The sequence below is a fragment of the Nerophis lumbriciformis genome, linkage group LG25 (genome assembly GCF_033978685.3).
Source record: "Nerophis lumbriciformis linkage group LG25, RoL_Nlum_v2.1, whole genome shotgun sequence".
Taxonomy (NCBI): Eukaryota; Metazoa; Chordata; class Actinopteri; order Syngnathiformes; family Syngnathidae; genus Nerophis; species Nerophis lumbriciformis.
In genome coordinates this window covers 24476624-24490994 of record NC_084572.2, presented here as the reverse complement: position 1 = coordinate 24490994, position 14371 = coordinate 24476624, and the positions used below count along the sequence as shown (strand labels likewise).

At 37.8% G+C, this 14371-nt stretch overlaps 1 protein-coding gene across 2 annotated transcripts in view; it reads right to left on the bottom strand.

The window, feature by feature from the left end:
- LOC133621719 (N-acyl-aromatic-L-amino acid amidohydrolase (carboxylate-forming) B-like) overlaps nucleotides 1–14371 on the bottom strand; it is a 29536-nt gene that overhangs the window by 566 nt on the left and 14599 nt on the right. For both annotated transcript variants that reach the window (XM_061984012.1, XM_061984011.1), the window contains exons 2-5: nucleotides 6347–6639; nucleotides 6074–6266; nucleotides 2978–3071; nucleotides 18–125 (exon numbers count right to left, since the gene is read on the bottom strand). In XM_061984012.1, coding sequence (XP_061839996.1) covers nucleotides 18–125; nucleotides 2978–3071; nucleotides 6074–6266; nucleotides 6347–6573 — 622 coding nt within the window. In that variant the 5' untranslated portion in view covers nucleotides 6574–6639. The remainder of the gene's footprint in view (nucleotides 1–17; nucleotides 126–2977; nucleotides 3072–6073; nucleotides 6267–6346; nucleotides 6640–14371) is intronic.

The following is a 14371-nucleotide window of genomic DNA, read 5'->3' as shown; positions in this document are numbered from 1 at the left end:
AAATTCATAATATTCACCTGAATTGAACTTTTGTAGCCACTCCAAGATGAGTTCCAATATTTCCTTCACCATGTTGTAGATGTCAGCTCTGACTACCCCAGTGGGTTGAGGGCCGACTTCTAACGCTATATACAAGAAAACAAAACAAGACAATAAACCCACATTGTACCCTTGAAAGATAGTATGATACATGGCTATTTTCTTTTACACTATGGTTAAATGGTCGTCCAGTCGTTATACTGTAATTTGCCAGTAACTATTCTCATTGAGTGCCTCCAGGATTTCAGTCTTTTTGTTGTTGTTGTTGTTATTGTTTAGTACAGGGGTGGGCAATTCATTTTTACCGGGGGCCGCATGAGCAACCCGAGCACTGCTGGAGGGCCACATCGACAATATTTCTATTAACTTTTGCTCAATATTATTTTTGATATATACCGTAAGATAAATAATAATAATACTTTCATTTAACCTAACTTAACTTTATACCAAAAGCACTGCTTTGGAAATCATTTGTACCCCTTTCAGAGATCACATTTAGTTGCCCTTAAACATCCTCATGTTGCACAATGAAATGTAAGCATAGGATGAAAGTGTGCATTCCTGTAACTTTCTCTAGTAACAGTATTCCATGATTAATATAAATAAATTAACATTAATAATAAATGACAGAGGCAGCACGGTGGAAGAGGGGTTAGTGCATCTGCCTCACAATACGAAGGTTCTGAGTAGTCTTGGGTTCAATCCCGGGCTCGGGATCTTTCTGTGTGGAGTTTGCATGTTCTCCCCGTGACTGCGTGGGTTCCCTCCGGGTACTCCGGCTTCCTCCCACCTCCAAAGACATGCGCCTGGGGATAGGTTGATTGGCAACACTAAATTGGCCTTAGTGTGTGGATGTGAGTGTGAATGTTGTCTGTCTATCTGTGTTGGCCCTGCGATGAGGTGGCGACTTGTCCAGGGTGTACCCCGCCTTCCGCCCGATTGTAGCTGAGATAGGCTCCAGCGCCCCCCGCGACTCCAAAGGGAATAAGCGGTAGAAAATGGATGGATCATGGAATAAATGACAGTAGAATAAGCATATGTATGACTGAGGAGTCATAGTGTAACTTTGTGTGGTGTTTGAGTTGTCCGACTTTTTGTGTGGCCCTAAACGCACCAGTGGCTTAGTGCTATGTGTTGGTGACAGATGACAAGTTGGTTTTGGCCTGCTTTGTACGGCAGAAAATGACTAGTTTTTCGAGATAGAAGTGTTTTACTCATGTTTTTGGTGTGGTTATGGCCGAATATAAACAGTTTTGCTCAATACAGTGATCGATATAATTCCTGGCCTCGAAGCATCTCGATAGACGTTACAATAATTGAACGGTGTTCAATTGAACGGTGTTGAAGAACACCGTTAGGGCCGCTTGTTGTCACTGTCACTCAGAGTTGCATTGCAAAATTACACCGAATACATGTGTTTATTTTGTTTAGAATTCAGATGGGATTTGATTTGGTGCGTGGCATATATTTGCTGTGCGCAGAGGACGCTTGAGCAGTGCGCAATTGCGCAGGCGCGCACCTTAGAGGGAACGTTGCATGGCAGTCCATGTCTTGTTGAAAACACGCCATTCGTCATCAACTTTTCTCTTTTTAGCGTCTCGGGTGTAAACCGTGCATCTCTTGTCGCTGTGCACCTTCACTCACAGGTTACACACGGACATACGCCCATAAATAACAATTTTCAAAATAAAAACAGCACAGTTGTATGGCGCGTACAACATAGATGTTTTTTCAACTTTATTTTGTCATTTGTGATTGCAGCTGTTCACATTCACTCACAATCACGCACGCGCATACGTCCACACGGAAGTAATACAAATAACGCTTTTCAAAACAAAAGCAGCACCGTTGTATTGCACACTCGACATAGATACTTTTTAAAATGTATTTTGTAATTTACGATTGGCCTCACGCGGGCCGGACAGGGACGCACAAAGGGCCGGATGTGGCCCGCGGGCCGCAGAATGCCCAGGTCTGGTTTAGTCCTTAAATGCCTAAAATCGTTGCAGATTTTTAGAAAGTTGCTGCAGTTTAAATATTTTGAGGCGTTTGTTTTATGATTTTATGAATTTTTTTTAATGAATTACTGGTTTTATAAAAGTAAACACTGGCTGGCAGTGAAAGCACATATTCAAAGCTCCTTGACACTACACTGTTTTAATTAATTATAACTAATAATAGTAATGATTCATTATAATTACAAAAAGTAACACCACCAAAGACCTCCTTATTGTCCGCCGTCTGCTTTGTTGTCCACGTGCTGCAGACATTCTCTGTGTATGTTTTACACCAAGTGTTTTTCCATCTTAAACATTCATTTATGTTCCAACTCATTTGACGCATCTTAAGAGGATTTGTGAACCGTTGAGACCTCTCTATATCGCGCAAATTTCGCTGGTAAATGAAAGATAATGAGAGATTATTATCAACATGTCTGCCACGTTCTTTGCTAGGTCAGCATTGCAAATTAAAATCTGTTTACAAATAAAAATGTTGAATGCATAAACTGGAACTAGAATTAGATTAGCAAAAATAATTCTCATTGGCCAAAATATTCTGGAAAGTTGCAGGAATTGGACAAATAATTTACGGGGAATGGTTGAATGGTTCAAACGCGATATTGCAAATTCACGGAGGGACTGCCCATTTATCCAGGTCATTATTGTATTCTCAGGCAGACTCAATCCATCACATCTGGAATGTTCAAGTTGTCTTAGAAGACGTTTCGCTTTTCTTCCGAGCAGGACTCATCAGTTCAAGCTCACAGATTTATATAGGGTAGCTCTAGTCTGAGAGCCTGGTGCAGGATCCAAAGTTTTTATCTTCAGCTGTCAGAGCTGCAGAGGATAAATACTTTGCCTCCGCAAATATAGTACATTGTCATGCAGACACACCTATGCTTATGTGTGTACACACACACACACACTCACACACTTACAGAAGCCATGTTTGCCTACAGTATCAAGTGAGTAGGTCTCAGATTCATCTGCATCCATCTGGATTATTGCCACGGGCCAATGCAAGGCTTTACTCTGTAAAAAATAATAATAATATCTTTTTATGCATTTGATAATAAAATAAAGCAAATAAAGGACAACACAATTGTGAAGTAAACACAACTTGAATTGTAATCACTAATGAGCAGTGAGGAAAATCTGTTGAGAATCGTAATGTTTGAGCCAAAATAAGTAACTTTTATGTCCCATGTGAATTTTTGTTGTTTATTTTGTATCTGACCACAATTCATGAATTACATTTAAGTTTTGACTTCTTCAGGTTACAAATAAGAAATTAATTGCAAGCGTTCACTATTCTCATTATAAAACATAAAATACTGTACACATCAATATGTGGATTAGAATTAAATTTATTATGCAAGTGCAAAAATAACTTAGCCAAGTAACAGTTGTTTATAGTAAATAGAAACGTCAATATAAAATGTATATAAATGTAGTAAACAAAGCAGTAACAATATTTTCCTTAGAATACTGTTTTTAAGCTGTATTAATCATTAAACATTTCCTTTGCCGAATACAATAATCCTTTACTTTGATATCTACTAGTTGTAAGCCATATTCATTATTAAACCTTTCTTTTGACAATTACTAGTTGCACACATTATTCATTCCCTTTCAAGAATACTGGTTATAAGCAGTATTCTTTATTAAACCTTTGAAAAATACTGGTTGTACACAGTATTTATTATTAAGCTTTTGAACAGACACAATATTTATCATGAAACCTTTCCTTTGACGAATACCATTAAAAATTTCCTTTGATAAATACTGGTTGTTAGCTGTGTTTATCATTAAACTTTTATTTTGATAAATGCCGGTTGTACGCAGTGTTCATCATTGAATTTTTACTTTGATGAATAATGGTTTGGTTGCAGTATTCATCAATAAACTTTCCCTTTGAAGAATACTGGTTGTACGCAGTATTCATTATTAAACGTTTCTTTTTAAGAATACTGGCTATAGACAGTATTCAATATTAAACTTTTGAAGAATACTGGTTGTACACAGTATTTATCATGAAACCTTTCCTTTGATGAATACCATTAAACATTTCCTTTGATAAATACTGGTTGTTAGCTGTATTTATCATTCAACTTTTATTTTGATAAATGCCGGTTGCACGCAATCTTCATCATTGAATTTTTACTTTGATGAATACTGGTTGTACATCATTAAACTTTTCTTTTTAAGAATACTGGTTGTACACAGTATTCATCATTACACTTTTCTTTTTAAGAATACTGGTTGTACACAGTGTTCATCATTTTAACTTTTCCTTTTTGAATACTAGTTGGTAGTATTCATCTTTAAACTTTTCTTTTGAAGAATTCTGGTTGTACACAGTATTCATCATTAAATATTTATTTTGATGAATACTGGTTGTACACAGTATCATACCTGCCAACTACTCCGGTTTTCCCGTAATTAGTACAGTTTTCATCAACCTACGGTTGCAGTGATAAAAAATACGTTTTTTCATTAAAAAATATTTTTTTTAAAGTTTTATTCACGAAATCGCTTAACAACAATGACAATCGACACTGCTTCCCGTAACTTCCTATCGAGCCATTCCGAATGCCATGCGCGAGGCTATTTATAGCACCGCTGCCAAGCACGAGGCACCTGTTGCCATTGTTTCCAAACGAGCGAACGATCATGGAATCAGCCGGAGAAAAATCGCAAACGAGTCTTAAACCGAAAAGAAAACTGCAGTCATTCCGTGAAGAATATTCAAAAGCCTATCCGGGAATAATTATCCGTTCCAAAAAGGGTGAAAACTACGCGAATTGTACCTTGTGCAGACAAGATTTTTCGATCGGACACGGAGGAATTAGCGATGTAAAAGACCACGTTGGGACAAAAAAACACAAGTCTAATGCCGTTGCTAGCGATACAAGTGGGAAAACTTTCAACGTTTTTCGGATTTTAGCCACAAAAAGGTAATGACACCAATGTTATCTATTGGAATTGTTTAGTACTGTTATACTGTTAAAAGTGTTTATACTATTTATGCTTTCAAGTCCAAGTTGAAGAAATCTTGTTAAATGTTGACAGCATAACTACCAAAATACAGAAGTATGTCCTTAATATTTTTGCAGTGCTATTTCTGTTGAAAAGTTAAAATGATTACATTAGAGATGTGATGAGCCACTTTTCAAGTGTCTGATGGCTTAAATGAATTTTCAATAATTTTTCATATTTTGAATTCTTTTGAAAGGCTTACAAAAAAACTACATTTGAATTGTAATTCCATGCTATTGACAGGACTATTAATTTTAGTGAAGTTAGCTTACCATGTTTACAGTATGATAATTGTGATAGAAATGTGAATTTTAGGCACAGAATATTTTTTTACAATTGAACAAGGCAGTAGATTATACAAGCTTGGACAGAAAGTTAATAATGACACCAATTTTTTTTTTAATGGAATTTAGTACTGTTTTACCATTTGTTTACTGTAAAAAGTGTTTATACTGTTTATACTTTCAATTAACAAATTGAAGTCTTGTGAAAGGTTGACAGGATAACTGGCATTAACTGTCAAAATAATTTCAAACTATTGAAGTTAGCTTACAGAATAAACATGTCAATCAACCCATATGATTTTTGCTGTAATGTTTTTGTTTTGAAAAGTCACTGTGACTGATAGAAAAGTGATGGTTTTAGCAACATTTTAACCTGTCTGAATGCTAATAATCATTTTGCGTCGGGGGGCGAACCTGAATCCCCCACCAGAACTTTGTCCTGGACCTACCGGGGCCTGCGGCCCCTGGACCCTGGCTACTAGGTTTTTCTGATTTCAAAAGTTGGCAGGTACGCAGTATTCATTAAACTTTTCCTTTGACGAATACTGGTTGTAAGCAGTATTAATTTTTTAGGTAATAAGCAGTATTCATCTTTCACTTCTTGTTTTTAAGTTCCATTTTCATCATTACCGTTTTACTCATTTTTGCTCATCTAAAATGGATACCGATTAAAAGGGTGTACACACAAAACTGTTTAAGTGTACAATTCACCTGTACATATTTACAAATGTGCATGACGATCCAGTCGACCTTGCACAAAATGAAGCAGGGGCCCGTGTTGGAGGTGGTGTTGTGGAGATCACATATCAAGTCCACGGCTTCTGGGCTCCCTTTGGGCCCCAGCAGAGCGTTCAGCTCGTGAGCTCGCTTCATCTCCTGAGTCGATGAGGGCCCTAAGGGTGCACTGCAAGTCCCAAACAAATTGACACAAGTGAGCATATAGATCATTGAAATACTCAGGTAGCAGTTTCCTCTCCAACATACCTCAGCATAGCATATGTGAAGCAACGATTGAGATCTTTTTCGATGTACCGTCTACATTCTTTCACAGCGTCAGGATTCGAAAGCACCGCCATTACAGACGCATTCCCGACTTTATCGACCTTATTTTTCTCCATTTGTCGCACCACGTGCACCCCCGTCATCTCGTTGCCGTGGGTGCCGCCGCACACGGCGAAGCGGGTCAGCGGCGGGAGAGAGAGGTGCTCCATCTGACGAGTCCTTGCAAACTTCACTTTGGTACTCAACTGTGTGGTCCTCCTGCTTGTGCCTCGAGCCTGTTTTAAAGGATACACATGTTCAAGCAATTAGGCTACAGAAACGTGTGTGTGTAGAGTGCCAAAGTCTTTTTAGTGAGCCATTGGCTTTAATGAGTGACCCAGAGGAAGAGATTTAATGTTCATCATTGGACTGTCGTGTCTAGTTACACATCTATTCATTGGGAATGAATAGCCACTGAAGTCCATACTCGCTGACAACGAGAATAGTCTCACTCATCCATGGCATTATATTCTCAGGGCACTCAATCGATGGGAACTGGACTGTTCAATTTGTTTTAAAAGACCTTTCACTTCTCATTCGGGCAGGCTTCATCAGTTCATATGCAAAGACCAGTTAGGACAGCTTGGTTCCAGCTAGGGCTGCAACAACTAATCAATTAAATCGATTATAAAAATAGTTGGCGATTAATTTAGTCATCGTTTGTTGGATCTATGCTATGCGCATGCGCAGAGGCAATTTTTATTTATTTATTTTTTTAATATATATATATTTTTTAATATACCTTTATTTATAAACTGCAACATGTACAAACAGCTGAGAAACAATAATCAAAATAAGTATGGTGCCAGTATGCTGTTTCCCCCCCCCAATAAAATACTGTAAAGGATAGAAATGTAGTTTGTCTCCTTTATCCGATTATTAATCGAAGTAATAATCAACAGATTAACCGATTATCAAATTAATCGTTAGTTGCAGCCCTAGTTCCAGTACTATACTCTCAGACTACAGCTATCCTATCTAGTAGTCTTCAAGGCAATGTCCTTTTAAGACAACCTGAATAGTCCAGTTGCTATTAATTCAATGCCCTTAGATATTGACTTAAGGCCGTGCTCACAGTTAGTTACCGGTACACATCTATTCATTGGGAATGAATAGCCACTGAAGTCCATACTTGCTCACAACGAGAATAGTCTCACTCATCCATGGCATTATATTCTCAGGGCACTCAATCGATGGGAACTGGATTGTTCAATTTGTTTTAAAAGACCTTTCACTTCTCATTCGGGCAGGCTTCATCAGTTCATATGCAAAGACCAGTTAGGACAGCTTGGTTCTAGCTAGGGCTGCAACAACTAATCAATTAAATCGATTAAAATCTATTCTAAAAATAGTTGGTGATTAATTTAGTCATCGATTCGCATGCGCAGAGGCAATTTTTATTTATTTATTTTTTTAATATATATATATATATATATATTTTTATAAACCTTTATTTATAAACTGCAACATGTACAAACAGCTGAGAAACAATAATCAAAATAAGTCTGGTGCCAGTATGCTGTTTTTCCCCCAATAAAATACTGGAAATGATAGAAATGTAGTTTGTCTCCTTTATCCGATTATTAATCGATTAATCGAAGTAATAATCAACAGATTAATCGATTATCAAATTAATCGTTAGTTGCAGCCCTAGTTCCAGTACTATACTCTCAGACTACAGCTATCCTATCCAGTAGTCTTGAAGGCAATGTCCTTTTAAGACAACCTGAATAGTCCAGTTGCTATTAATTTAATGCCCTTAGATATTGACTTAAGGCCGTGCTCACACTACACAGTCCCTCCTGGATTTCACAGGCTTTTTTTTTTTTGTGATTGTTGCGGCGTAGAACTCTGCTCAGTTGCCTTGTGGTTAGAGTGTCCGCCCTGAGATCGGTAGGTCGTGAGTTCAAACCCCGGCCGAGTCATACCAAAGACTATAAAAATGGGACCCAATACCTCCCTGCTTGTCACTCAGCATCAAGGGTTGGAATTGGGTGTTAAATCACCAAAATGATTCACCTATGTCTATCAAGCTCCATGTTCTGATGTTTAAATGTTAGTTGTATGGTTGTGGTTGTGTCTGTGCTTGTGTTTTTGTTCTGTTGTTTTTGGGTATGTTAAGAAAGCAATGATGCACTGTGCCCAAGACAAATTTCCCCGCGGGGACAATAAAGTTGAACCTTGAACCTTGAATGCCGGTGTGTTGCTAAATTTTTATATGCGGTGGACTTGTTTCTTCAGCATTGTCCACACGTTTATATGCGGTGGACTTGTTTCTTCAGCATTGTCCACACGTTTAGGACTTTGGGAAGGCCATCCCAAAATCTTAATTGTAGCCTGATTTAACCATTCCTTTACCACTTTTGACGTGTGTTTGAGGTTGGGTCTTGGGCACAGTTGGGTGTTCCAACAGGACAATGACCCCAAACAAACGTCAAAAGTGGTAAAGGAATGGCTACATCAGGCTAGAATTAAGGTTTTAGAATGGCCTTCCCAAAGTCCTGACTTAAGAAGAAACAAGTCCATGTCAGAAAACCAACAAATTTAGCTGAACTGCACCAATTGTGTCAAGAGGAGTGGTCAAAAATTCAAGCAGAAGCTTGTGGATGGCTACCAAAAGCGCCTTATTGCAGTGAAACTTGCCAAGGGACATGTAAGCAAATATTAACATTGCTGTATGTATACTTTTGACCCAGCAGATTTGGTCACATGTTCAGTAGACCCATAATAAATTCATTAAAGAACCAAACTTCATGAATGTTTTTTATGACAAACAAGTATGTGCTCAAATCAAGGGGGTGTAGAAATGATTGGAAACTCAAGAAAGCCATGACATTATGTCCTTCACAAGTGTATGTAAACTTTTGACCACGACTGTATATTGGTACACTTTGCTGTTTCTGCTTCGTCTACCCAAGAAACAAAGCTAAGCTTTGATTAGACAGTTGAGGTATGAGTGCCGCTCAACGACAAATTCCATTGGCAAAAATGTGTGGAGACGTTGCGGGAATTGGACAAAGTTGCGAGGCCATTCATAGTGTGCAGGGATTGGTTGAATTTGCTTGAATTGTAGCAATATTTGACATGACATGCATTCGCACCGTGCTGTACGAGTACGATACCCCTTCCCTCTCCTTGCCCCTGCTCAACGTAAGAATATGTGCCATTTTTTTTGTCCCATCACTTCACAATTTCCCTAACTTAACGGCTTATTTACGAGTCTTTGGGATCATTTGTATTGTGGAAGGTGACAGTCATTATTGTGAGATATTAAACGATACATTTTTTACTACGCTCACAAATGTCGTCTCGGTCGATTTTAACTTTTCGAATATTTGTGATGTTTTCATTTTCTATGGTTTCCCACGTTTAAGGAGTACGTGTAACACGTTTGAGCAAGTATTGGAGCACTCACACCAGACTTTGGGTGTGAAGTAGGGAGTTCCTTCTTAATGTAAGGGTGCAGCTCTGTGCTTGACATCTTTTTGTTTACCTTGTACTATGTCAAATAGGACGTTGCGTCTTATTTGATTTTCTTTCATGCTGACATTAGTATTTGCAGCATTGGCAGACAGGGTAATTGCTCCAGTTATTCAAGTTTTCCCAGTCCCAAAAGAGAAATTATCTGTTGGGACTGATGAGCAAACTAAATACATGTTTTTAAAATGAACTTTTAAGCCAAAATTAAAAAAAAAAAGGTGGCACCAAGCAAACAGGACACAAGATAGGAGGTGAAGAAGCAAGGGAGATTATTTTTGGGATTGCATGTTTTTAATACCACCACGTGAAGGCAAAGACAAAAACCAGAGAACGGGATATGGAACTTATTGCGATGAACCACACCTGTTCCACCTGTTTTCTATACGGCGTATCCTCTTTAGGGTTATGGGTGAGCTGGAGTGTACCCCAGTGGAATGTATACAAAAGGAATGGTCAGTGTTGGTCATTTTCGGTTAAAAAGTAATTGGTTATAGTTACAAATTACTTCTTTCAAAAAGTAATTGAGTTAGTAATTCAGTTACCTCATTGCACAAGTTACTAGTTACTCAGCAAAGTAACTGTGACGTTATTTTTTATATCGTTATCCAACGTAATAGCGTATGAAACAACATCTTTAACGTCAAAGATATTAACTGATTGAAGAATAAAAACACTCTATGCAGTATTTTGGAACATTTGGCATTTATCTCAGTAGATTGCAGTGTGCCGTATGATATGCACAGAAATAAAAATTTACACAAAATAAATCTCCCGTAAAGTAACAACATTAAATATTGAAGGTACAAAACTCAATATGTACCAAAAATGTAAACTTAGGTAAAAAGACTCAAAGGAACATTTGGTCTTTAAGTAGTGCAAGTCTCTGCACCTGTATGCTAAAATACATCCTAAAAAACTTGTATGATGACTGAAATATGCTGATAGCAACCTAACCTAACTCCCTCTACCCCCTCCACATCCCACCCATAATTCAATGTACCGTGTTTTTCGGACTATAAGTCGCAGTTTTTTTCATAGTTTGGCCGGGCTCCAGTGCGATTTATATATGTTTTTTTTCCTTCTTTATTATGCATTTTCGGCAGGTGCGACTTATACTCCGGTGCGACTTATACTCCGAAAAATACGGTATATACTCTGATGATTAACTTGTGTGATGACTGTATTATGCTGCTATTATATATTTGTACCATGAATTGATTGACGTGGACCCCGACTTCAACAAGTTGACAAACTTATTCGGGTGTTACCATTTAGTGGTCAATTGTACGGAATATGTACTGTACTGTGCAATCTACTAATAAAAGTTTCAATTAATCAATAAATCAATCAATCAAAAGAACCTTAGATAAAACTGTTTACAAGTTTTGGACAAATAAATTACATGCATTCCAGTAAAATGTTCAAAAACATTTACTCAATGACATTCTGACAATAAAATTGCATTTGTTTACAAATATTGGGGTCTTTTCTTAAGCTAATTTTAATAATGCAAGAGAGTATCTACCTGTGATTAATCATGATTAATCCAAATTCAAAAATGTGCTGAATCTGATTAAAATAAATACATAAATAAAAATACAGGGATAAATGCTTTCTCCTGGCCATAGCGTGCATGTTAAATAAACATTCTTGCCTTTAATTTCAGTCAGTGCCGGTACTTGCAGTTTGAGAACGCTACCTTTGAATTCCCCTGACTCCTTTCGTGTCATTTCGCAGTGGTCCCCAACCACCGGTCCGGGGACCGGTACCGGTCCGTGACGTATTTGCTACCGGGCCGCACAGAAACAATAATTAATGTATAAACTACCGCATTTTCTCCGACTTAACTTTCGCCTATCCCACTAAACACACCAATAAGCTTGTTAATAGATGTGTATTACAACCCCTTGTTATAGTACATGGGACAGTGCACATTAATGGACATATAAAATGTTAATGTACCAGATTGTGGCCAAAGGCTAATTTTGCATGCTCATTTCTTTGCTGTTTTTAACTGCCCCATGTAGAATGCTGGTCCATGAAAATAATGCATACAATAAACCGCTACATATCATTTGTTTGTTTCTCTCTGCAACTAGTGATGTGAATCTTACAAGTCACAACTCAATTTGATTCTGATTCTGAGGGTGACGGTTCGATTCAACACGATTCTTGATTCTAACAGATTCTTCCAATACATTATTTGGTAGGGCTGCAGCTACTGATTATTTTAGTACCGTATTTTTCGGAGTATAAGTCGCACAGGCCGAAAATGCATAATAAAGAAGGAAAAAAACATATAAGTCGCATTTTTGGGGGAAATTTATTTGATAAAACCCAACACCAAGAATAGACATTTGAAAGGCAATTTAAAATAAATAAAGAATAGTGAACAACAGGCTGAATAAGTGTACGTTATATGAGGCATAAATAACCAACTGAGAACGTGCCTGGTATGTTAACGTAACATATTATGGTAAGAGTCATTCAAATAACTATAACATATAGAACATGCTATACGTTTACCAAACAATCTGTCACTCCTAATCGCTAAATCCCATGAAATCTTATACATCTAGTCTCTTACGTGAATGAGCTAAATAATATTATTTGATATTTTACGGTAATGTGTTAATAATTTCACACATAAGTCGCTCCTGAGTATAAGTAAAAAAAACTGCGACTTATTGTCCGAAAAATACGGTAATCACTTTAAGCGGATAAAATGCACTTCATAGCCTCAATGCGTATTTTAGGTAAAATAGTTGAAATAATAATACATTTTCTGCTTGCCATTTTTTTCTAATAAACTTTGAAATTGCACTTTTTGAACATGTGTGCATTAATTACATTTAAATACATTTTTATTAGATACACTGAAACGATCAATCAAAGTGATAATCGAATGAATGGATTAATCGTTGCAACCTTGATGCATAGAATATGATAAAAACTTTTCAAAACAAGTTACAAAAGCTCTTCTTGCTTGCAATGAATGTTTGCATCTGTATATGTGCAGCAAGTGAGAGCAGAGATTGCCTAAAAACTATTAAAAAAAAAAAGAAGAACCAATTCATAATGCAGATTTTTTTGACGGCGCCCCTAAAAATAATGCCATAGATTCGAACCATGGGCAAAATCTAACGAATCAGAGTCGACTATGAAAGAAGTCCTTAATCGAAGATGGAAGTACCGTATTTTCCGGACTACAGAGCACACCGGTGTATATAAGCCGCACCCACGAAATTTGAGAAAAATCAAACATGTTTCCATATATTAGCCGCATGGGACTATAGGCCGCAGATATATACTTTGTGAAATGAGGAAGATTTTGTCAATGTTTATTTACATAACTTAATTGTTTCCAAACGGTGCCTGTCACACGGCAGCAGTGACGCCATCATAGAAAGAAAAAAAATGTAAAAAGAAAACAAATTAATGAAATTGTTATATGTATCCAGTGATTATACTATAAAGTTATTTTTCATTTAACTTCACCAGTTTTCGATTATTTTTATTCAAAATCGCTGAATTTTCACATTTGCCGTTCAAATACTGAGAAGAGACGGTGCGGTGATCAGCAGCCAGTTGAGGCACGTCACTCAGTTGTGCCTCACCATGGATTGCGGACTCGGCTAACTGCTGGCCTGCTGCGCAGTGAGACCGTATTGCTATATGAATTATATTATACATTTCCATAGTTTAGTTAGCTGAGGTATATAATGTACAGTGTATTTTGTCAACAACTGTATGTGTGTAAAGTATTTCTTGTGCTGAGCAATCATAAAACTGCTGCGAAGACGCACTGTGTGAGGCTCGCAGTGATCCCGCCTCCTGGTGCCGGTTAATACACCCCCGCCGCAGAATGCACCCCACGACAGGAGCGCCACACCAACCAAAGCCCACACCCAAACCCTCCACGTGCAAGACCGAATCCACCCAAAAAAAAGTCACTTAACAAGAAGCCAAAAAGTGCAAAAACAACAATGCTCGCGCCGGAGGAGCCGTGAACGACTGCAGGGACACAACATTAGGTACACCTGCAGACTGCAGCACGGATTTCATATTTCATTCATTCACAACTCCTCCAACACCAACACCACTGTTCCCGCACTTATAAGTAAAGGTAAGACCATAATAACGTTTTTTTAATTAAATGTGCTTTTTTGTGTGCTACAGTTTGTATGTGTAAAGTTAAAGTTAAGTTAAAGTACCAATGATTGTCACACACACTAGGTGTGGTGAAATTTGTCCTCTGCATTCGACCCATCCCTTGATCACCCCCTGGGAGGTGAGGGGAGCAGTGGGCAGCAGCGGCGCCGCGCCCGGGAATAATTTTTGGTGATTTAACCCCCAATTCCAACCCTTGATGCTGAGTGCCAAGCAGGGAAGAATGCTGGTATGAGCTTTTAAACATAACCCGTTAACTGCTGCCAATCAAATGGTGAATAAGATACTCTTTAGGGTTCATATGTTTGTAAATCTGAC